Source organism: Colletes gigas, unplaced genomic scaffold (genome assembly GCF_013123115.1).
Source record: "Colletes gigas isolate AHSC1104 unplaced genomic scaffold, ASM1312311v1 Colletes_gigas_Sc00026, whole genome shotgun sequence".
In the NCBI taxonomy this organism is placed as follows: domain Eukaryota; kingdom Metazoa; phylum Arthropoda; class Insecta; order Hymenoptera; family Colletidae; genus Colletes; species Colletes gigas.
In genome coordinates, this window is record NW_025106655.1 from 549,001 (window position 1) to 574,986 (window position 25,986).

The following is a 25,986-nucleotide window of genomic DNA, read 5'->3' on the forward strand; positions in this document are numbered from 1 at the left end:
TAAAAAATTGTACGGTTTTGGTGTGGCAGTCGACGTGTTAAACATACATTTAGAAAACAACATTTCAACGAATATTTTACTTGACTGCTGACTCTTTTCTTTCTCTAGAAAAGAGACCTTAATATTGTTGTTGTTTTAAATAACAGGAACAAATGTTATTTACACAAGTTGTACAAATTGTCCGAGGCAGGTAATCGGCTCTACAACTAATCACCTTCCAAGATAGTCGGCTACTAAAATATCCGAGTACTAATCTTTCATCTGCGTTATTGCACGTACGTTTCGTTGTTTCAGATGTAAACAAACGATGTATAATGTATTTGAACGCTGCTTTGCAAGTTAAATATTTCGAAAACTATCAGTTTTTGCAACAAACTATAGCACCTCAATGTTTTTATTTGGAAATATCGTTATTTTATGGAATCATACTATAAAAATCTGAACATTCCATATAATTTAACAAACCTGCTGACCCTTGAATCCCTTTCATGCCTCCGTTCGTAAAACATTAATTACTATCGTATTATGACCCCTTCGATGTCATATACATAACCACCCTAAGCAATGTTTCGTCCTATTATTCGCAATCGTGAACTTATTAACGTATAATTAATGTTTAATAGCGTGCAGAATATTTGCAACAATCAGATACGCATACCGGCAATTTAAAATGTTTCTTTTTGTTAGACATAAAATTATTTCGCGACTATAATGTAATGATTCGTAAATCATCGTTAGCGTAAAAAAATATTAAATATGTTTAACGATGCGTCTGTTTCGATTATTTTAAAATCAAAATATCATAAATTTGTTTTCATACATGGTATATCTGTGGTACTCACCTCCACATCCTGAAGCGTCTGAGTCCATTTGTAGTTTGGCAAATCCGCACCGTTCCCACTGTTAGGTCTGAGTTTGTTCTTTTCTTTTTCGTCTTCTTCCTCATCCTCCAAGTTATCCTCTTTCTTGTTGCTATCGCTATTATCGCCGCTAGGACCAGGTATCGCGGGTACCTGCTTTGCTGCTTTCTGAAAAAAAAAAAAAAATACGATACGTTTTAAAAAGTCATAACTTTACGCGTACGTATTAAATTGCTTCTTTAAGGCATGAAAAGATAGTCTCTGGACAAAAATTCATTTATCATATACCTACTTTATTATCTATTTCCTCTTGTAATTTAATAGCCTGTTCGTCGGTTAATTCAACAATTTTGGATTCAGAATTCATCTGTTCCTCTGCTGCTGCTTTCTCCTCTCTTTTCTTCTTTTCAAGCTTTTCTTTACGTCTCCTTTCTTGTTCAGCGCGCTCTGCTTTCTCTGTGGCAGCCTTAGCAAGAGCCGTAGCTTCGTATTTTTTGAAGTTACTGGTAACAAGCTAAAATACGGTAGAAATGCAATAGCCTCGATTACAATATTTGCGTTTATTAATGAAACGATTGATATAACGTTGTTGACTGGTATACGAAAAATTACCTTTTCTGCAGCTCCTTCGCCTCCTCCCGTATAGAAATCCGTTTTTCTCGCGAGAAAACTGAAGATCGTGTCTAGGAGCTGAAAAACAAATGACGTTTCGTGAATGATCTAATTTATTTTAAAAGAATACGTTCCGTGAACGTACGAGTTCCTAACCTAAACCGGCAACGAAATGGCACTCACCTCTTGTGCACCGCCCTCGTGTTGCTGAGTCATTGCCAGCAGCATTCTGTCGAATTTCTTCTCGTTTTCCGACATCCTGCTTCAAATTATACAGAATACTAATTACCGTGTACCAAATAACAGACTTTAAATGCTCAGCACTGACGTTAAAAACCAGCACACTTTGTTGCTACACCACGTTTCTACTGGCTTCCACTCGTGAAATGTCGTGATTATCGACCAAACATGCTCGTTGGCGGTGCACATGGCGCCCTCTGACACAATAAGTACGCATCGCTCTGAATGCTCCGCTAATGATCTATAGATCATTTAATGTGTCTGTAATAAAATGAAATGCAATCGCTTCGTTGTTTCCAGAAGCTCTTTCTAATGTTCGTACATTGAAAAAATCTCTTCTATGACCAAACGTATTTTATTTGCCAGATTCCTCTTTAATTATTTTATTTGCTAATAAAACCACAGACGAGGTATATGAATAGACCTTTCACCAACTGTAATTTTACGGCCCGAGTTTCTGGGGTCCCGGGACCCCATTACCATTTTTATGTCACTCGCAACGTTACCAACAGATTCAGAAATGAATTTTAATCCCTTTCATAGTCAACTCACATGGATTTACGCAAAACTACAGCTGTTTGCCTATCAATACTAATTCAGTGAATAATTTCTCAACTGACCGCCATCCATGAGAAGAGGACGCTGAAATCACCTCCGAATTTTTCGCTCATTGTCAGTATGGCAATTGTTCGAACTGACGTACAAAAAGACAACAATTAACGTCATACACTCTTCCAAAGTGGAACAAAATGTTAAAAAGATCATGTATCAAATTGTAAGGGGATCGTCGTAAGAAGGCTTTAATCTTCGTAATGGTTTTAAGGGGTCGATGATCAACAATGACTAGCTTATGGTCACTGGTGGTCAACAGTGAGGTGGACATCAAGGTCAGCGGTCCAGTGAAGATCCAGAAATGGTCAAGAGGTGGGACCAATCGAAATTGTTTCTTTGTAGACGAGACAGTCTTATCTGTTATCTTCAACTTTGGCTCTGACTGGTCTCCCCACCCTTTCATCACCTTAGACATTATAAGCAGGGTCACTGCGAAGATTTCTTCAGTCGCGTCGCGAATTCGGGAGTGTACAAATAGCCAGAGGAGAACCGGGGACCGCTGCTGACCACTACTGGCCAGCGCTGACCACAGCTGACCATGGCTGACCACTACTGACCAATAGTGACCATGGCTGACCACTACTGACCAATAGTGACCAATACTGACCACTACTGACCAATGCTGATTCGCGTTCCTGCCACTACTGACCACTACTGACCAGTGCCGGACGGTGATGACTACGGTAAGAACTGTTTAAAAATTCTCTTCCCTCTTCAATTCTATCATTTGATGCCAATTTTGCTTCAATGAACTGATTTTGCCTTGTTTATCTAACCGATGTTTCTATAATATGAATATTTTCTTACTTTACAGCTGGCCCTTATGGTAACTACCCTATGTACTGACAACAAGTAGTAAGTCCACTCCACTTATTTATATTTTATTATTTTTATTTGTTTGTTTGATGTGAATTCAACTTTATTTATCTATCTGATTTTATTTGGTTATTATGAATGTTCCTTTTCTCTGTTTCTACTTTTACATTGTTTTGCGAATTTACGTGACTGCTTCGATATGTATAATATTGCAGGATATAATAATATAATATTGTTTTCAATCATACACTATATTTGTTTCTATACAAATTCGTGAATTCATATTTTTACGTTCTTGCTCGAATTCTCGTAATATTCTACGGAGGTACTTTGTTTGATTCTTCCATTTCGTTTGATTGTTTGGTGTTGATTCAACTTGGTGTCTCGATCCAAGTTTCTTTCATTATTAGGAGTGTTCGTTTTGATATGAATAACATTGTGTCGATGCATATACCGTATTTGTTTCGATGTCTCTGACTCGTTTTTTCGATCGTGTTCGTTGTTCGACACTGATTAATATAAGATTTTTATTTTTACTTCTCAGCTTAAATTCTTGTAACATTTTGTTAATATACTCTGTTCAATCCCCTTTAGCTAGGTGATAGATCATTTTGAAGTGTTTATTAAATTTCCTACCATATCTCACTAATATACATATGAGTTTTGATTTCAGTTTAAATTTGGGTTAATCGCAAGGACATCGAGGGAGAACGCCACAACCGCCGAGGGACCTTTAATTGCAAGTTGATTAGTCTTAAGCTTCGTCGCGAGTATTAAAATTAACGTCAAAGCCTTCTTTATTATACGTATCTCCGCGTCCTACCAAGCAATTATTCAATAAGTAGCTTGTCTCTCGCTCGTTCCCTCGTTCCTAGCTTCGGTCACCGCTGTTTCATCGATTGAAACATGTGATCGGCCGTGTAGCTGATCCGAAAGATCTAATCGCCTTCCCTTTGGTAGCTCGATCGAGGGAAAATGGTACTTTGCTGGAAGGTGTGGAGTTTCCGTATTCTGCGGAAACGCATACCTTCCAGCGAAAGTCGACACTGTTTCAGGTACTCTCTCTATGTCAGACAACTTGAGTCGGGTCCTTCGGGCTCCCGGCGGGTTGCATTGGAGCAATGGAGACCTTCGATTCGGAGTCGCAGCCGTCCGTTATCCTATAGAGATCTAGTTAGCAAGGGCAGTAGGTTCGATCCTCGGATCCGCTGCGCGGTTCAGCGTCGCGTCGCGTCGCTTCGCGTGCCCCTCAAATTAACTTCGTCCCTCTTTTTAACCAAATAATTGCTTGGTACAACTAAACCAGAACACCCAAGGAACTTTGTTTCCTTCTATCGTCCGAATTTTAGTTTTAACTTGACCAGACTTGAGCTTCAACGTTAATTTTAAGTCCCTATTGTATGCGTCTCCCAATATTGCCAAGTAATAATTTAACAAGTAGCTTCTCTCGACTTCGATCACCGCTGTTTCATCGATTGAAACATGTGATCGGCCGTCCAGTTTGTCCGAAAGATCTAGTCGCCTACCCATGATGGATCGATTTCTAGAAATAGAAATCAATCTACCAAGGGCAGTGTTGATTCGATCCGAAGATCTGCCGCACGGTTCAGCATCGCGTCGCGTCGCGTATCCCACAATATAGCTTCACCCCTTTTCAAACGAAATAATTACTTGGTACAACTAAACTAGAAGATCGAAGGAACATTGCTTCCTTCTATCTCTCTAGTTTAGTAATCCAGCTAAGCTTAGCTAAAAGGGAGATCGATGGAACTTTGATTCCATCTATCTCCCTTCGGGTCTCCACTCGCAGCAACCTCCACGTGGTGAGACCTGGGGATTATTATTTACTATGTAATTAATATAATTATTAATTAATTAATATAATTATTAATTACATAGCAAATAATATGAGCTAATGGCTGCATTCTTCTTATAGTTCCACATACCTTCTTCGTCCTGGTGTGCGGTCTAATAACACTGATTTCGAGTCGCAAATACATTTTTGCCGAGTTAGTTTTTAAATAAATAATATATTACAATTTAAAATAAAAAATAGAGGATTTGCGGTGTATTTATCAATGAGATCCTTACGTATTTTAATAATTTTGAAATCTTTAAATAATCTCAATCGATTGGTTATTCCAATGAAATTAATCGATTAATGTCCAATGATGGACCCTACAGCTTTAATTCCGTTCAAAAATAATAAAATTTATGTAATTTTATTTTCTGTCTCACTTCCTCTTGTGTTAATTTCTGACTCTGTTGATAACGTTGCGAGTGACACGAAAATGGTAATGGGGTCCCGGGACCCCAGAAACTCGGGCCGAAAAATTACATTAGGTGAAAGGGCTATTCATATACCTCGATTGTGCTATCACACTAATTCAGTGAGTTTCTAAACTGACCGCCATCCATGAGAAGAGGCCGCTAAAATCACCTCCGAATTTTCAGGTCGGTATGGCAGTCAGATTCGGCCACGAAAGTCCATAAGGTGAAAGCACAGACGAGGTATACGATCATATACTTGGTCTGTGTTTCTATACTTCGTTTGTGGTCCATACCATTAAAAAATAATAAAATTCCTGTAATTTCGTTTGGTATCATAATGAGCGCTATGATCGTTTTCTATATAGCCTGTTGATAATGTAGCGGGTGACATCGAAATGAAAGTGGGGCTTTTCAGAACATGCTAAATAAGCTGTGACAATCATCTAGGTTTTTCTTATGTATCTATCTGTACAGTTGTATGATTATGGAATAAAATCGTTATATTTTTAGTCATGTTTAATTACGTGGTTTAGTTATCCATACCATTACTAGATGGTAGCATGATGGCAGTGATACATTAGACAATAAACTTTATAGGCATTGATTATTATTTAGAAAAGAGGAAGGTACAAAAGAATAAACCTTTCTATCTGTTGATCTTATCTACGAACCTTGATATAAACACAAACCTCGGTCTGTCTTATCGATACATAAATAGAAAATCAGACAGACACAACAACTAAACAGTTATGGTATCAATTTTAAAACTTGGAATATTTTATATTTGTGACTAACAATATTCATGAGACAGTCGAACGCATACAGAATTAAATAACACATAACTAAATTGTTTTTAAAACTGGGGGGTTTAAATGGAAATATTTTTCACGTATGTATCTGCATAGTATGCGATAGGAGTACATTTTAGCAGGGAACAACTTGTCGTTGTCTTAAATGTATTCTTACAGTAACTATTAAAGAGAAAATTTATTACCAAATGATAAACAATCGCCAACGTTTCTTGTTTTCGTCTTTGTACTCTTGTACCGATATCCTGCGCGCTAAGAAGTCCAACCATTCGTATGCACGCCCGTCGTATCTGTTTCCTTTCAATTGTGGACGTAAACTCGTGTAAATAAGCAAAGCAAATATACCCAAAGGAATGTGTTTTTACACAGTTTCGAAAATAGACGAGAGACGAAAGCAGACGCATAAAACGACGCCTTGGTATCAGTCTTCTCACGACCAAAAGCTGAAATTACGGCGAACCGTGCATCCTTCGCCGTGAATCGGCCCACCCACGCGATTATTCTCGAATCGTTGATCAAAGAATCGAGATATGCCCCATGTGGATATGTTTCTGTACCAGCTTCGCCAGATGGCACGACACCGCGGTCACCTGTTTACCTGAATTTTTACCTGAGAGGCTCTAGCATCAGGGCCCGAACGACCGACCAATCGCTGCGCCGACCCTGGGGCCCCACTCCCTCCACCTCCTGCTTCACGCCACTTGCCGCCTGGCTCGAGTGCAACGGGCTACGTAGTTCAGAAATTCGTCGGCTGTACGCGCGAAACCGATTTCTAACGTTAGCTTTCGCGGCCGCTTCCATCCAAACTGCGTTGCGTCGGTGCACACGTACGCGCGCTTTAATTTAGTGTCTCGGTCCCCTCGTGGAATATCAACAGAAGAAGCGAGAACAGGTGAGCGATTTACCTCGATTCGTTATCACGCGTTACTGCACGGAGCATAGAAAGATTGGCCCCGAGCAATGTTCACGATGCAACGGAGCCTACGTCAAGTGCAATTTCACGATACGAATGTTATCAATTTTTCGCGTCAGAAAATCGTGATCGACGATGAAGTAACCTTTTACAAAAATTCCGATCGTTGGATTTCAACGTCGTTCGGGTACATTCTCTTCGACACTTTGGTATACCTGTCGTTCAATGAGTCAAACTCGACGATCGTCGAACGTTGAAGCGCCATCGAATACGCAGGAGGAAGTTCTCCGACACGCCAACTAAGGACATTCTGTCGTATCGTCTCGTCTTCGAGGACGTTGAATATTTTGTAGGCGTATTCGTTCTACCACCAGCACGCTTCTGTACACACGTTTCCTTTCTAGAATGATCGCCCTGACTGTTTTTTTTTTTTTATTAAGGTCGCACGACTCCTGTTCATTGCTGCGACATTCGATGAACAGAACACGTAGGAAACTGGCAGAGATCGTCTCTTTGCTTCGCGTTTCTCTCTTACTCGAGTCTTCAGAGTATCGATTCAATCCCCGCATTCTTCTCGACGATACATTTAACAAGCACTGTTTGGACACGTGACCACACCTTAGTGGCTACCATTTAGTCGTTTGCAACCTTTAATAGCATACAGTTACGAACGAATATTCTCACAAAGTAATTTTGGAGTAGAACTTTGTTATTTCTTATTCAATTATAACAAGAAACTATTAATGTAAATATCTTGCATGATCAAGGTTCAAGCTGAACATAAAGTAAGCCGGAAGTATTATGTTGAAAAAGTTATTTTCAGAATGGGTATTTTATTCTGTGACACGAGAAATAAAAAGAGAAGCGTTTACTGTGTTCCACTCGGGTGGAAAAATTTTAATCCGATAGAAAACCAAACACTACATTGGGGTCTCGAAGATATCTAATACTTCGTTAAACATAGGAGTGGTACTGTAATTAATGGGGTTATATATATATCTCTAGTATCGATGAACTCAAATTTATTGACATTTTATCGGGATTTTATAAAATAATTTGATAAAAGGTTTTAAACAAGTCTTACGCGAATTTTTATTTTCAAATCCACAACAACCAGACAACGTACATCGTCAAACAATGGCTTATTTTTAATGCTTTTATGCTAAATTCATAAGTTTGTGGAACATGATAAAATAGAGTCTGAATTTATGAAAAAATTAAAGTTCTTTACGTTCGGCTTGAAACTTGTAAAACAAGAATTACTATTTTTATCTACTCGAATATGAGGAATAGCATATTAAGTAGAAGCATGGCGAGTTAGGTCATCGATAAAGTATTCCGTCCGCCTCGTCGATACTTTTCATCAACAGTAACTTTTCAATTAATTCGTTTATCGTAGCGTAGTAACGTGATTTACAAGAACCCAACAATTGTCGAGGGTCTTACCTGACACGAGGCATTTAATTAATTTCATTCCCATCACGTAATTGGGCATGCACGTCACGGAAGTACAACGTTCGTGAACAGCCATGGACAATCTGCACGAATCAATTTTCACGATTAAACGTCATTGTCGTATCCGTTTACGTAAAAGTACGCGTCGACGTTGGTACGTGACTGACTTAATGTCTTCGGACAACAATTTAATTTTAGACTTTTCGACCACTACTTCGTGGCCAAATAATAATTACACAAACACCGTCGACCATATTTAAACGAATACTTATCGTCGGTACGTCTGCAAACATTGTGTTAGCTTTCAAATATATCACACGTATACTTAAACTTTTTTGCCTGGTCCAAAGTCGAGATAATCATTTGCTACGGTTGATTAATGCAAATTAATCGTGCAATAACAGTTCTTCGAATAGTTTATTCGCCGTTTCAATTATTTTAAAAATTGAAAATTGGTCACTTCGTTGATTCGACGAATTCGACACGAGTTTTCTACTCGGAGAACAAACGAATCGCAACGTTATCAGGCACAGATGTGCGATTCCTCTTGTATACCTTTGTGCGCTTATCAGCGTTGGCAGATTAGCGTGCATTTTTGCGCCCTCATTGGCGCCGACCGACTGTGAAACAATAGAGCTGATAAGAGATACCAAACGAGAGGAGGTGCGTCCTAGAAAATCGGTCGAAAAACTTTCGTTCTGTCAAATCTCGAGCATGTCTTGAAGGTTCGTGTTAAATATTCCTCTGATCAACGGTGTAATCGAAAAAGAGTAATAAGAAACGATCGAAGAAGAAAATAGTTTGAATAAATTTGAATTCGATATTCAATTTACCATCCTCGAGTTCATCGTTTTTAGATTATACTGTATTTTATTTACCCTTTTTTCCATTATCTTTGTACGTATACTGTTATCTGAAACCCTGTGGGCAAGTGGATTTATTTGAAAACGCTCTTTTAAATCTCGGATAACAGAAATCATTCCCAGCGTCACTATCGATAAAAACTTGAATTTTTATTGTAGAAACCGTTTCGTTTCGTGACACATGCGATACTAAATCCCGAATGTATGTTTACAAGCTGAGAAACGCATGTTTATGAGAATGAAAACGAGACGTACGCAGAGAACGGAGGGAACTACTGCGAAAGAAATGGCTGTGCTAACTTTAATACGATTTAAATAACATTGATGCGACTACGTATAAACATAGTACTCAAACATTAATATTAATGCGAGATAGCTATATTTTTACGTAAGCCATGCACACGTCCTATCGTCATCATTGTACATCCATAGATTATACATATGGAATGCCCTCAAGTTCATGACATACATTTTACACGCGTGTAGCACTTATCATAAATGAATAAAAAACAATAAGTGGCACGTTGAGATAGGATAATGATTTATTTTTAAAAACTGTTATGAGAAAAAGAGATCACTTGTTGTTTAAACGCTTCTCAAAAATACATCTTCCAATCCATCTTATTCTGTTTCTTTTGCCCGTATTTCTGTTTATTATTTTATTATTGTTTGATCGAGAAACAAAGAAAGAATCCGGTCCCTTTAAATCTGTCCTGGTTTCAGCGAAGAGACGTTCCCATTGCTCGTTCAATTTAAAGATAGAGCGGATGTTAACAGTACTGCCTTGCATGATCGGAATCCCATTGGTCCATTGTGTCGACACAGCTGTGTTGGCCAAAGGTGTAGTACAGTGAATCCAACGGGCAATGAAACAAAACAAAAAACCGGACAAACGGTCAAAATGTCGATGAATGATCTTCCATAAAAATTATGACTCAAACAAGACATATTTATTTTATACTTTGATTCCGAAATATCGGAACAAATGATCGTTAGCTCGCGTGGAGCGTGTACGCCCCCCAATGCGATAAATTCGTTATACATTATTCAGATTTCTCGTATTGAAAGTCGATTTTTTCAAGTTTGATTTCAAGTCGAATTCAACGACCCACCATTCGATATCGTTCCTTCCAGTTAGTCCCAAATTAAGAACGATGGTATTGCGTATCATGCATCGCGTTGCATTGCAACGTTACAAACTACTCTCTCTGAGCCTAAACAGACATCGAACCTTTTTGTCTTTCCTCGCGTCGTTGCATTTTAAACGATCGGTTTATGGCGTCCCTTTAACGAGTCCTGAAAGTTGATGGTTGTAAGCTAGTGGTTCTTATCGACTCACCCAGTATATGAATATTGCGATTAAGAAGCCGTTCGACGACCTGCGTTAATCCAACCGCACAAAAAGTCTATCGAGCACACGTTTATGACGCTCGGCGATGTAAAGTGTTTTTACTTTCAACTAAACAGGAGAACCAGGTGCGAGTTCAAAGACCGTGAGAATCCTGGCTCTGAACGGCCATGTGCATTAATCAAGACGTCATGTTCTAACGTTAATTTTAGAAACTCGTTTAGAAACCTTGTACCGATCAAATAATACTTGCATCGAGAGATAAATATAGATCTATCAGTTTGGGTACTTTAAATTGACAATTTCTTTGTAGTAAATAGTATATCCTCGAGTTCTGTTCTTTTATGACTTACACATGGATACACTAAATGATCAATTAGTCCAACATTACGCCTATTGTTTAATTATTGTTCCAGTAAATATTACATTCAATATATTTAGTATTAAAGATTGCAGTATGATTAAATAAAAATTGTAATGAAGTAGTTACTTGATCAATGTCGGGAGTCACTGTGTATAGATGCACGTGCTAGTAGTTCTAAAGAGGTTGGAGAAACCTAAAAATGCACTTACCTTGATAAAACCTGCTATCTCCTGGCACTTTACCACGCGGTAGATAGAACAATGGAAGTAGACAGAAAATGTTTACACCTCTAATAATATTCCGTATCTTTGTGTTGATTCGCACGATTACATAATAGCAAGGTCCGCGTCCATTGGGACGATCTATTTTCGTTTGGGAGAAGCTCGGAAATACTGTTCAAGCTTCTGCATTAGTATTAGCGATTGTGAAAGCGGACGGACCGCGCGGAATGACGGTCAAGGTGTCATCGTACCGTGTCGCGTCGTTACCAGCGACATGTGACTGATAATCGACTTTACCAACAGTAACTTAGTCGATCTTGCAATTAGTCGTATCAAATCGTTCGGAACGAAGCTTGTATTGAAATCAGTAACGTAGGTCGTAACGATCTTTCGTTTCTGGTTAAGATCAGAGAAGGGCAAAATTTTGTTCGGCTAACCCTGGGAAAAATTGTAATAGGGGATTCTAGAGGCCAAAATAAGACGAAAATCATGAATACCAATTTATAGATGGAGGCTTTGTTAAAAAGTTATTAACATTTAAAGTTCCGCTCGTACTGAATTTTTTTCTCGAAAATGCGCAAAATTTCAGTGGTATGTCTATTCACCAAATATGATTCTAATTGACCCCCACAGCCAAAAATAATTTTTTCAGAACGATTTCAAATTTTCTCTGTCGATTTTTCATAAAAATTCGTTTTCGATTTTTAATAAATTTGTTTCACGCTGTACGGAAATTTTATTTAATACTTTCTCGAAGGTACCAATGAGCTCTACTTCAGAAATAAATTTCATTTAAATATATTCACTATTGTAGGAGTTACGGTCGTTTGAAAATTTGACCACTTTTATGGGGTCTTTCTCATTTTACGGGGTGAAGGATCAACTTTTCGAATATTCTTGGAATTTCTAAATATTCTACGCCAAAATACGCGTTGTTTGCATTTGGAAACTTCAAAATCCTCCAATCCGTTCAGAAGTTATGATGTTTTAAATATACACACATTATATTTGCAGTAATGAATTTTTTTCTCAAAAGTGCGCAGGATTTCGGTGGTATGTGTAATGACAAAAAATAATTGTAATTGACCCCCGCAAACGAAAATAATTTTTTTAGAACGATTTGAAATTTTTTAATTTAATTGTTAATAACTTTTTAACGAAGCCTCCATCAACAAATTGGTATTCTTGATTTTCGTCTTATTTTGGCCTCTAGAATCCCCCATTAAAAGTTTTCCCAAGGGTGGCCGAACACCCTGTATATAACCAATGGGACGTATAGGAATTAATTCGATGAAACGAATAAATTTTTTATCAGATCAAAATTATAATAATCAACCATTTATCTGTTACCCGTCGAACGACACTTGTAATTTCAACGACAGAATTAGTTTAGAACGTATAGAATAAATCGCTATACGCGGTGGTTATATTCGTTATTTATTGTTCGTACAAAATTTTACTGGTGTCTGGTGTACGAGCCGAGCTCGGTTAAAATAGGTCTATTTCATACTCCATAATTTCATTCTCGTCCCGATGCCTCCGGTGAAGATCAGAAACGATCGTTCCCAGCCCCTGAATGAATAAATACCGAGTGGAAGAGCAGGTTTGCCAGATGCTTCGATTATCTTCTTTTTTTCCCTTCCCTTCGCTGTTTCTTCGAACTACGGGCAGCGTGTACACTTCGATCGTGGAAAGTAGAATTTTTTGAACGTTTTGAGTTTCATGTTTCGTTATTCGCCGTTGGCAAATACTGCGACGCGCGGTCGCTTCGACGAAAGTTACGGTCGAGCCTCGATAATTGCAAGAAAACTGGCCTGAAAATTCCTGTTTCATCGAGGTACACGCAATAACGAAGGTAATCAATCCAACGCGATAGAGTTCTATTTACACGGTACATCTCCATTACCTATGGTCACTACCAGTTACTTTTCCCACTAACTTCACTCTCATATTTCCCTCTTATGCCAGAACCATAAATATGCAATTGTCTGGGACCTATCTTCTATCGTCTTAAAGTCCTTAGCTTGATCCAGTTGCATGAGACAATAATTTCTCTTTTGTCCAAAAATTATCGAATCTTATATAACACGAACGAGTGAATTCATTATCGTTTGCATTTGCTCCAGATTTTCCTCCCCCGTCCTGGGGGAAAATATAGAACGTTTTCTTATGAATAATGCTCGATAATGTACCGTTCCAATGTTAACTCCCTCACCGATGCTGTCGAAACACTTGATAATTCAATGGCGAACAAGTGACTCACATACTATCGCTATTATTTTTGCATACAAATACCATGTCGCAAGTGTCTTCTGCAACCGTTCGAGACTTATCGCTTATTTGGTACAAAGTACGCGTAAAAGTTGGCTCATTGTTAATTCTTTGCAAAGACAAAGGATATTTTCCGACCGAGAAAGATTTCACGTTGTCAAACACGGCTGTCCGTGTGAATTTTAAATTAATGCCGCTAAAATAGAGTTTATTTATTTATATTCTGAAAAGAACTAAAAAAAGAGTTAGTTTTATTAATTATCTATTGTTCGACTAAAGTTTTACTCGACTCTGGTTCAGAGCAACACTCAGAATCACATGCACCACGCGTGGATAGATTCTCCTTTCGTTCGAGTATATTTCACGATTATAGATTACAAACGTAATTTGTGATTATTATACGATACCAATTATGATTAATCGATCGATACTCGCGAGCATTATTGCTTTTATTAATCGATTTAAAAATGTAATTAATTCTTGCCTAACTCTGTCTGAAGGGACATGCTATATATGGGTTTCTGTAATTTTTACACATCAAGATCGCAAGTAGTATTTTTTTTTAGAGATTCCTGCGTTACGTGAGACTCGTCTTACGCAAGAAGCCCAGGAACGTATCTGTTATGTAACTTGGGGACTGATTGTGCTCGGTGCCCAATTTTGTTTGATTCGATATCGTTTGCAATCGCCACCTCCGTTTATCGATCATGTGTAACAAGTGAACTTATCGAAAGTGAAAACACACACTCGAACGGTATCTTCTTGCTTTTAATCGCGTCACGAAATTCTCAAAGGTCAACGACGTGAATCGACTTTGGTTGGCGACAGGGAAAGAGTACTTGGTGAACTGACCAAAGACGTTGAAACTGTGCGATCGACGGTGAACTTTTGGGACTTGCAAACCTTCCTTGACTCTATTTCCCACGATACATCACTCGAGGGGGTAAGGTGGGAGAAATCATCGCTGCATAGGTGGCGTCGCTCGAAGACAACGCAATTTTAAAACAATATCGAAGGTAATCAGTGATATTTACGATTTGAGATTACCTCGACGTATCTATTATTCTCTTTTGTTTCGAAAATCGTAAAAGTTAGCAATGGGTAGTGCTCCTCATGACAGAAAATTAATCGAAAGTAAATACAGTAAGTGCAAGCATAACTTAATTTTATTATAACGTTTCGAGTCGGTCGAGTTCTTTAAATCCATTGTTATTTTTTCAAATGACAATCAGAAACCACAACTACAGCTTTGAAAATTCTAATAAATATGCAAAGAGGTGCGGTGCATGTTTACGTGGACAAGTTACAACCTCAAACAAAAGATACAAAGGCGTAAAGAGCAATGGCGTAGTCTCAGACAAAACAAACATGTTATCAACGTGTTCGAGATAAACCCGTTGATAAGAGACAACGATAAAAACGTGCGTATGTTCCTTGATAAAGCAGCGGTAACGGTTTACTGGCAAATGGTTTATACAGAATTTTAAACACGCTGTACGCGTGAAACGGAACAGGAAATGCGTAAACAGTTTGCTCGAGCACTGTCCATTGGAAATAATTATTCCATTGGTTTAAGAACTTTATCCAAATTAACTAACGATCTATTAAGCCCATCGTTATCGATCACTTCTTTGGAAGCGACTTTAGTTAGAAATTTTACGAACTAGCACCAAACTGTTTGTTCATTAACTAAGTCTTCAACAGCTGTGTTAATAAGTTTCTTATACGTTGTGTCTCAATTCGAAGTTTTACAAGAAAATTACTTTATCACCTTGTTTCAAAACAATCGACAATTTATCGATATTATTTATTTTATCTAACTTGAAGCTTCAAATCTATATATATATATACGATAGGTGTCACCTGGTGATATCTTTTATTCGCCAAGTAATGGTAGAAGTTGCATCAGACATTTCATACGCAATAACGTAATAAATAAATTATATTTCGGCCGAAAAGATCGAACCCATGAAAAGCGCCGCGCGTGCTACCATTAATTCAAACTATACACCCAACAGTGACGCATTACGTAAGTGGCAATTACGATGCAAACGCATTTATGCGACGAAATGAGAACGACGCGATTAACCCAAGAGGGGGGAATGAAGAAGGCGCACACAATTGTTACAAAATCGTTCTACAATTCAACATTTTTAACACTCGTTAACTACTAGCAAGGTTTCTTATCTTAGGTAATTCAAAGTCCGCAGAATTCCAACAGCAAATATTCATGTATCAATGAGCATGTATGTACGGTGATTGTACTTTTCCGGGATTTTCTCTTCTTGGAGATTCGAGTACACGTTCTTCGTACTCTTCTATTTTCTTTTAATCCTACTCGAAGATCCTCGAGATTATTATTTTGTACAAAATAGCTGAAATCCACTGGTAATTCATTTTCGAGTGTTCCAATCGTATTCTCTGAATATTTGAATCGGTGAATTCAATACTAGACATTGCAATTACTAGCTGAAAGTGTTCGAATGTTTGAGTGCAAGAAAATTCAAGAAACAGTCCTACTCATAGTTAATGGAAGCGTTGACGTATCGATGAAACGTATTTCGATGAGGCCGATCGTCGGTTTACGAAATCGTTACTTTTACTGTTATCGAAACTAGATTGCGGCGATTATATTATGACAGCGTTACGTTAACGGCGTGCGGGTGTGCTTCTCCGTACAGATTGTCATTCGAGCCGGTTAGTTTCACAAGAAATCAGCTAACCGTCTCGCGACGAAGCGATCATGCAGGTCAACCAGGGAATCGATCGGATCTATATGTAATTCCTAGACGGAGAATGCTCGAACACGACTTTTCGAAGGACATTGCTTCAGAATAACCGTCCAACGCACGCCAACGGAATGTTTTCTAGGAGATGGAACGTTGTGTTGCTTGGTCGGTAGCAACAGAGTCTTGTCTTCCGCGTAACGTTCTTCCTTTATTTCCTACTCGAATTATGCAACAAAGGTTTACAGGGCGTTCCACTCTAATACGAAATAGGATTTCTCAGTCTTCTAAGGCATTTCTTACTTTTTTATGTGAAGAAATAAGAATTTAATTTTTGGCATGGACCGACAGAACGAAATAGAAAAGCACGGTTCCGCGTTCGAGAATACGACACGGAAGAATGCTCGTAAACAAACCTTGGCGCCTTGAAGTAGTAGTCGCGTTGTCGTCCCCTTGTCTCTAGCAACGTTTCCTAAGTCGATCTATCTATTTTCGCAGACGGTCCGTTTGACCGTCTAGGTGGGCCGTGGACATTACACGAAAACGTCAATCCCGAGATTTACAGATTCTATTCGAGACCAGGGAGTCGGCCCTTTTTCTTGCAAGCCCGTGACGACCCGATCGGAGTGGAAAAGAAGGGACCACCTGCGCTATTCACGGGGACAGGTAACTCTACCTGGTTTTGACCGCCAAGATTATTCGAGGGTCGAACAAAGAGCCCAGCTGGTACTCGTGCGTTCCACGACCTAACCCCACCTTTCGTCTTTTAAAGCGGTATTCACACGTGTATACCTGACTGCTTCGGGTCCTCGGCTCCTTTACAACCGCATTCCGTCCAAGGTGGCTCCTGCTGTTTGCTATTTAGACAGCATATTCCGGCCGTGCCCTCTTCGGATAAACGGGAAAAGAGAGTTTCCACGGAGTAGAGTACCTTCTCGAATTACACAGAACTATTGCATAACTATTATAAATAGGGGAAAATGTTCGAATTATAAAGAATTTTGACAATTTTCGTAACGAGAACCGCGTCATTAACGAAATGTAATCAATTGCACGAATAAAAATAAAATTGTTATTGTACTGATCAATTCTTATCTAGAATATATCACAAAACGCTGTTATTGTGATAAGTGGAATAATTAATATTACAACGGATGTATTTAAACAAGTTGTATCGTTTTAACGATTTACAAGTATGCATTATTACATAAAGTACGAAGGATATATTGCAAGCATATATTATTTTTTATTAATGATATTAGCATATTGTTGGAGAACAATACATTGCTACTGTGCAAATATAAAGAATTATAAAAAGAAAAAGCAATCGAAGAAAAGTGAAATATTCGAGCGAGTATCCTCGCGATATTTGAAAACAAATGCTATTGTTCTCCATCGGCTACAATTTTAATTTTTCGTTCCGAGAAATCAAGAATCAAAACTGATAAAAGCATTCGCTCAAGCTGAACTGTTTAACAAGATAATGTGAGACGTGACAGATAACGATTTTTTTTACTAAAGGAAGAAACTTTCAACAGTATGCGTAACTAGCTGACAATGCGAGCGATAGGACATCCTACTCGTTGCAAGCTACAACTATAGATTTGCCATTTTATTCGAGCCACGAGTAATCAATGCAAAAACGATGTACTATGTTTCGACGTATTTCGTGCAAATTTTGCCTCTGCGTAAGATAAATCGCCAAAAGTGATAAGACACAGCGATTGATAACGCTTTGTGTTATATCTAAATGAGAGTCGTTTGCGTTGAAATATTTGATAAATATCGGAGACAACTGTTGAATTATTCTACTGGTGCCATATAAAAAGTGATTGTGCCACGCGGAAAAGAAACTTTGAAATACAAGAAACGGATATTTGGTCGAAATTTTTAGAAATCGGAAGACTTTATGTGCAACGACCCGCGTGTGAAACGTAATTTGAACGAAATCTAATGTAATCTGATTGAACTTTACGTAACACCAGACTCTCTTATTGAGTTTTAACTATTTTTGTTCCTGGATTTCCTAGAGTAATGTACTCTAAGAGCAAAACACTTTCTACACTTCGTCTCTACTTCTGATTGCCCGAAAATATCTATCATCTATTCGAACACGTAGAAATGCTGCAAACAGTTCTTATCTGTTGCCTAACTTAGGTGGGGCAATAACATATCTGTGATATCACGAACAACCTCACTGTTTCAAACAGTCCACTCAACAGTCTGTTAATGTTTCAATGTGCAATTCTGTGATGCTTGTGCTCAGATAACTATTTACTTTCCGTTTGAAAATGTTCATGGTCTTTTGAATTAAGAAACTGATTCAAAGAAGATTTCAAACGCATTATCGAGGTTCGTACAATTATCGAGGTTCGTGCAATTATCGAGGCGATAGAGTACTCCATCTCTTCTGTGGAATAAAGTCTGTCGTAGTGTCACGATTCTATTTTTCACAATGTCGCAAAGTTACCTCCGCCACTTTCTAAAACTGCTAATTCGAAACGAGCTTCGGCGATATCTTCGCCGATGACTCACATTTCTAACCAATTACAATTACCACAGTTCGTTATATGCTCGAGTAAGAATTTTAATTATCAAAGTTACGCAATCTTACTCCAGCAAGAATAATTCATAATCAAGAAGACGTTTCAATTCATAATTTGTGTACTGCAAAAACAAAATGAAACCTAAAATAACTATTATCGAAACCTCTATCTCAAATCTAAAATTAAAACGTAATTTTTATATTAACGCGTCACACTTCAGATTAACAAGTCTGCGAAGTCGAATGCTTAATATCATTATTTGAAGTAGCTTCACATGGCGAATCGCGATCCATTTTCTATGATAAACTACTTTTGATAGTACGTGTACATTGAAGATAAGTCGAAAATAAAAACTGCTTATCGTTTTAGTGTTTATCGTATTGAAGACAAATAGTTAATTTTTAAAACGGTGCACATAAATGTTTATATACCCATTGGTTCATATTTTGATCGGTGTCATTGATCCCTATCTTGTAATCGAATCTCGCTCGTCTCATCCTTTCCATCCTCGAGTTTTAATTAAACTTCGCAAATTTGTAAATTGACTGAAAATAGGGAATAATTTTACCGTTATCGTTGTTTAGATAAGACACATTTCTATTTGCAGGAGACACAATGAGGATCATAGCAGCAGTTCTGCTGGCTGCTCTCTCGGTTGGAATCGTTTCTTCGTTTAGCGTTCCAAAGTCTGGCGCCATCGATGTAGAAATTAAAGAATCATCGAGCAGACCAGACACGGCATCGAATACTAAGCTGGAAAATTCGTATTCCTCCACGCCGGCAGTTATTATACGAGGAAAAGATGAAACCGTCCCTCGTGATAGCGAGAAGCTAACGTCGACATCGGAGTTTGTCGGTGATCCCTTATTTTTGGATCACGCGAAACCCACCTTCGATCTAAAGAACGCGTTTCTACAAGAAATTCATACTTTGGACGAGGTGGCGTCCAGAGACAAGGTGACTATTTATATTTACGTTGATTGTGACTACTCGCAATGGCTACCCAGTTCGTTGCATTTTTCGAATTTTTCAAACTCACGTTGACGTTTCCTGCTATCCACTGCGTTGCCAGTTGTTCGTTTCTTAAGATGAAAAATTTGATTTTTGTTACACAAATGCGCCGAACTGTCTCAAATTTGTTAACGTTGGGTTCAAGCTCCTGTGTTGGCCCGTTTGGCAGCTATGAGTTGTGCTAAATTTAGCACATTGTGAGCAAATGATCGGAAGACCACTGTATGGGAACCTTCGAAACACACTTATTTATCCATAGAAACCATAGACATCAATGCAATCGATTAAAGCAACTTATTAAAAGAAATATGTGACATTTGCTGCGACTTGTGGTACAAAAGAAAATCAATAAGTGTGCTTTGATTTGATACAGAAAACTTGATCTTTGCCTTAGCAATCTGTGTAATTGTATCGATGATCGTAATTCTGATGTGTAAACAGGAAATGATCTTTCTTCTGATACAGTCGTTCCACTTTGTATTGGCGGCAATAGAAAAAACAGGGTGTTTAGAAAAAAACGATTATATTTAGCCTATTCATTATTACCACTGTCTCACAATGTACTAAATTTATGCACTCTTTTTATGGTAACAAACCTTGTACGATACTCAAAGAACTATCACGTGACGTAAAATTTTAAATGTAAATCATATTCTAATCCAAAATAGGATTGATTTTATTAACCTCAATTCTAGAAACATTTCGAACTAGAAAAGTAATATTGATCATTGAATAAGATAATTTTTTACTCGTAATATTCGTATAACGCTTTATTCATTTCTTCACAGACATATTAAAAATTACATATATTCGAATAAATTTTAATACTAATAAAGAATGATTAAATCTGACACTGGTCCTTAATTGGTTAAACTCGAATATCATTATATGCCTTGTGAATTATTTGCCAATCTAAGTTGTTTTGACGTCTAGTTTACACCGCGAGAATGCAAAATGAGCTAAATGGTCACTTTACATCTAATTAATGGTTCAATTTATAATAGAATTTCCTTGAAATTACTTGTGTTTTGAAGAGCTAAGAATTTAAAAAAGCTTTACTTATTCATAATACTTTGTGTAAAGTCATTCTTCTTCCGTATAAAATATAAACGTTTATTTACATAATTGATGCAATTAAACTGCATATATTTATGCAAATGCATATATTGAAGTATGTAGAATATTAATATTCAGCGTATAAATTAATATTAATAGATAAATGTTAACAATTGACGGCATCAAAATTTAGCGAAACTCGCTTACGTTTATAAGCCGCAAACGCGTATTCTAGTTCGTTGAAAATGCACTTAAACGGTTGAAGAATGACGAGGCAGTAGTTTCTTTATCGTAAATGTATAGCGTTGGAAAATCAGCAACATCTAAGATAATGTAGAGCGCAGATAAAATACCAAAGAACTAAGCAGAACTAAACGTTCAGATGTTTTCCACGTAGAGAAACGTCACAATTAAATGAGAAAAAAAGATTCTGTTTATATTGGATTTTTTTTTTTAATAATTATAGACTCAGGATGAAGTGGCGAAAACATTTAAAGCCGAAGCACGAAGGATCAAACCGCTTAAACCATCGCCAATGACTAAGCCATTAGTCGCTAAAATCGACGTCGATATTAATAATACCGAGCAAGATAGCGCCATAAAGAAATTACTGGAAGCCGAAGATGTGCCCTACGACAATGATTTGACCGAGGACGAAGAAGACGAAAGCGATAACGACAGTGACAGCGACGTCTTTGATGACGATCTCGAAGATGACGAAGAAGTAATGACAAACTGTCCCGATTACTGCAAATGCATCGAGTCCACAGCTGCAACGTACGTTTAGAATTTTTTTCATAACGTTATATAACTGATATATTTCCATTACGATCCAACAAAGGAAAACATTCACTCCGCAACGAGCATCAGTTTGAATATGTGTAAATATATTTCAAACTGCTTGATCTCGTATCGTTTAGTTATCTCTTCGATACAAACTTCTAAACGACTTCAATCCGAAACAAGAATTACGATACGTAATTCAGACCTAATTCATTTCACATCCGTTATAAATCTAACTCAGAGATAATTCCTTTTTTAGGTATTGTTACAATACTGTCCAATAATGGTCCGATGTTGAATCAGGGGAACAATGATGACTAAATACTGACACATTCTGAGTTATTTCGTTTAGAGAAAGCTTTGGAATGCCTATATAATTAGTTAATTTGTCTATGACTGTGTAAACAATGAATTATTGTCTGAACGTTAGGTTAATTTTACATAGTTCTCAATGTGTTTTTGTCGAAATTGGATGAACGATTTCATAAAGGAACGGTAAAACCACGTTGACAGGGCAGCTGCAGGTCGCAGCTGGCTGGCGAAGTCACGTATACGTGACGGTGATCTTCAATCCATACATCCTTGTTCTGAAAGTTCCCATCGATATTAAAAACTTATCAAAACTTAAAAAAATCCTAAGCTTCGAATCGTGTTTAGTTGTTAAATTTAATTCGTGCATGGCAGTTCGATGGCCAACGATCGAAGGAACTCGAGTGAAAACAAAATTGTTCTTTTCTGTACAGGTGTACCAAACTCGTGGATAATCAATCGTTTAGCACGGACCTCGCCCATTTACGCATTGAAAATGCTGAACAAATACGTCTGGGCCCTAAAGCGTTCCGATCACGTGGTCTTGAGAAACTGGAATCCCTCAGGATCACCGACACGAAGATCGTCGAATTGCACGAAACCGCGTTCGACGGACTACCGTACTTGTACTTTGTTAATTTAACGCGAAACGGTCTCCAAGAGATCCCACCGAACATTTTCAAAAATAACACGCAGCTGACGATGCTCGCCATTTCTGGAAACCCGCTGAAACACACGCAAGATTCGAAATCGGGAAAGCACGTTCTGTTCGACACACCGTTCGTCATCGAATTAGACTTCTCTTACAACGGTTTGACGAAACTGAGACGCGCAGCTTTCACGAAGATGCAAAGCGTCATTTACGTTAATCTGAAGAACAACAAGCTGAGGGAACTCGACAGCGTTACGTTCGACTCGTTGGAGTTGCTCGACGAGCTGGATCTTTCGAACAACTTGTTGACCGAAATACCTGTCGATCTGTTTTACAACAACGAGATACAGACGCTTCGCATTGCTGGTAAGAGACCATTGACGTTTGAAAGAACGAGTTAAATACAAATATTTTAAGAGCAAATAGCGGTTTCGTATATTAAGGAACGAGTAATTGTAGATTGCATCTACAAACTATATATTTTCAAATGGAACAATATCCAGAATATCTTTTTCTCAGGGAACAACTTGACCACGTTGGGCACTATAAAAGCACCAAAGCTGAAAATACTTGACGCGTCTAATAACAAAATTAAACTAATAACGAAAGATGATCTGTCTGGTATGACTTTATTGGATCAACTGATACTTTCTTCGAACGGTCTCAAAACCATTCATCAGAACGCCTTTACTGATTTGAAGCAGATCACTCACCTCGATATCAGTAACAACAGGTTGACTATCTGGACGGATCATCATCTGAGAACGAATGGAAGACTGCAGATTCTGTTAATGAACGACAACCCTGAATTAAAAACCTTGCCAGCGTTCAAGACTGTTGGTCTTGAATATGAAACTTTCAGGTAACGGCTGTTTTATGTTTGATCTTTTTCTTCATCGATGTATACTTATTTTATTTAGTTATACACGCGTTCAACTTGTTTACGATCAAATGTCTTGCAGCATCTATCGTTTTGAATGTGCAAATTGTGGCTTGGAACATCTTAAGAAGGAAACATTCAACGCCATGCCAGCGTTGACGCAACTAAATCTCTCCAGAAATCGTCTAACCAGTCTAACAAACGGACTGCTGGAACGTACCTCCACTTTACAAGTCCTCGACCTTTCCGATAATAAAATCAGCTCCTTAGACAGAAACATGTTCTACGGTGCCATCAGTTTATCGAAAATCAATCTGGCGGGTAATCCATTGGTAACTTTACAAGTAACGCCATTCTTGGTGGCTCCTAATCTCGCCGAGCTCGACGTGAGCAGATGCGCTTTGGAAAGAGTTTGGAACGAGGCTAGAGTTCGTTTGACTAGTCTGCGGTACGAAAACTACTTTTATTGGATCAAAAACTTACCTATTTTTTGCTTAATTATCGATGCATTCCATAGATATATACTGATGTTTCCCATTTACTTTAACGATTAAATAGTATCGGTATTAGTAACCATTAGAAATTTCATGAAAATTATTGCAATCTCAGATTCTTGTCGGTTCGCGACAACCATCTTCGACAAATCACGTTGGAAGAGCTGAAGGCTATGCCAAACATTGCCAGTTTGGACATGTCGCATAATCCTTTCGATTGCAACGACGAATTCAACGAGGCAGTACAATGGCTCACTAGTCACGGTGTATCTCCCATGGAGAAGTTGCGGTATGAAACAATTTTTAAAATAATATATCGAAGATAAACTAAAAATCGTAATTCCGCCAAGAAGAGAATCGTTCCAACGACAGAATTAAAACTCGTGCATAGCGATCTTGTGAAACGTTTTGCAATGTTCTGAAATGCTTTACAGATTCATCAACAATTATAGCAATGGCGACAAGTACCACGATTCTAAAGGTATTACTGAATGGACTGATTTGGCGAAAATAGTCTGTCAAGGTATCAACGACGGACCACCAGATAGGTCAATTTCACAAAGGAGAAAGAACTTGAACAGCCTTTACGACGAGCTTGACAACACAGAAGACTCTGATTCTCTATTGAGAACTGACTTTGATGGCAATGAAGTGAGTTATCAAAGATTTCTTGATCGTTTTAATTAACAATGAAACAACACAAAAACGATGTTATTTGTACTTAGAACCCGGTGCCATTCCACTTTGACCATGGTATAAAATCAAACGAGGAAGTCGATAAAGCCTGGACGACCCAAGATCAGGAATACGAAGAGTTCATTGTATCAGCGGACATGGAGTATCATCCTTGGTACACCACTTCCCTTTGGCCCGTGATCCTCGTGATTTTCATAACGGCGATGATTCTTCTATTGACGGTGAACGTCGTAGTTTATTTAGCGAGACGAAGAGGCCGAGGTCCTGTTATCAGACCGCCGATGATACTTCGCCAGGGTCTGATAGACAACAAGAATTGTGGCTTAGTTTACAAGCCTCTTCAAGAAGAAATCGCTACGCCTCATATGCCGAAGAGAGGAAGCTTTTATTCCAGCAGTACATTTCACTACGACAAGATCGTTCCAGAGAGTATTTAAAATTTATTACAAGTATAAATGTCTGGCATTCGACTTGATTCTACTTGATTAGAATGTTAATAACGTTGAGGAATTATCGAAGAAACATTTTGTATAAATTCGATTGGCAGGTTAAGTATACTTAGAAAATCGTGCAATGTGCGAAGCCATCGATCCGTTTTTGATGAAAATATTCTGCAATCTTAAATAATCCAGGAAAACTATGTAAGATTTTATAGCAGTAAAATATACTTAAACGTAAACGATGAATATAATGATGGGTAATGTAGCTTCTTAAACGTAATTAAAGGCATCTAATGATTCGAAAAGAAATATGGGAGCCAGTGAGCTTTATATTTCTTCATCGGCAAGATTTAAATAGTGATTAGGAATATTTCGAACAGTGATATGAAAATTAATAAATTTTATGGAAAAAGTTTGTTTGTGGACGAACAATCAGTATTCTGTTTCTTTATTGAGGTGATCAGTTTTAATACGAAAATAGGAACGGAGTCACAATAATTTAATCGTATTTGTATATTTAATTGATAATACATAATTATATACATTTATTGTTTAATATAATTGTGGAAATATAGTTTTGGGCGACAGGTTAAATATTATTCCAAATACGAAAGATGAAAGAAATTCTAAATAGGGTCTGAAATAGACAATCTAGTGTGTATTATATACATATACATATAACTTGTGTGTATATATATGTATATATGCATACGCTATAGCATAAGACTTACGACTTTT

General features: G+C 37.8%; 2 protein-coding genes across 4 annotated transcripts in view; one reads left to right on the forward strand and one right to left on the reverse strand.

The window, feature by feature from the left end:
* Positions 1-1,843, reverse strand: part of LOC122401638 (nuclear migration protein nudC) — a 51,217-nt gene extending 49,374 nt beyond the window's left edge. Inside the window, exons 1-4 of the mRNA XM_043403882.1 lie at positions 1,656-1,843; positions 1,473-1,550; positions 1,153-1,374; positions 843-1,028 (exon numbers count right to left, since the gene is read on the reverse strand). Of these exons, the coding sequence (XP_043259817.1) occupies positions 843-1,028; positions 1,153-1,374; positions 1,473-1,550; positions 1,656-1,730 (561 nt within the window). The 5' untranslated portion in view covers positions 1,731-1,843. The remainder of the gene's footprint in view (positions 1-842; positions 1,029-1,152; positions 1,375-1,472; positions 1,551-1,655) is intronic.
* A 5,101-nt stretch (positions 1,844-6,944) lies between these two features.
* Positions 6,945-25,856, forward strand: LOC122401636 (toll-like receptor 3). Of its 3 annotated transcripts, XM_043403878.1 has the most exons (10): positions 6,945-7,112; positions 14,450-14,671; positions 19,535-19,884; positions 21,461-21,771; positions 22,521-23,104; positions 23,258-23,600; positions 23,701-24,066; positions 24,228-24,401; positions 24,547-24,763; positions 24,838-25,856. In XM_043403878.1, the coding sequence occupies exons 3-10, from the start codon at positions 19,543-19,545 to the stop codon at positions 25,243-25,245; spliced, it is 2,745 nt and encodes a 914-aa protein (XP_043259813.1). In that variant the 5' UTR covers positions 6,945-7,112; positions 14,450-14,671; positions 19,535-19,542; the 3' UTR covers positions 25,246-25,856. The 3 variants fall into 3 exon arrangements, with proteins under 3 accessions (XP_043259813.1, XP_043259812.1, XP_043259815.1); XM_043403877.1 differs by lacking the exon at positions 14,450-14,671; XM_043403880.1 differs by lacking the exons at positions 6,945-7,112; positions 14,450-14,671 and adding an exon at positions 18,615-18,751.
* Positions 25,857-25,986: the final 130 nt, after the last annotated feature.

Excerpts from the sequence above, each read along its gene's own strand:
- LOC122401636 (XM_043403878.1), top strand. The coding sequence starts at position 19,543 with ATGAGGATCATAGCAGCAGTTCTGCTGGCTGCTCTCTCGGTTGGAATC. Across the intron at positions 19,885-21,460 it reads AGGTGGCGTCCAGAGACAAG|ACTCAGGATGAAGTGGCGAA; the intron begins GTGACTATTTAT and ends TAATAATTATAG. Across the intron at positions 24,402-24,546 it reads TCTCCCATGGAGAAGTTGCG|ATTCATCAACAATTATAGCA; the intron begins GTATGAAACAAT and ends AATGCTTTACAG.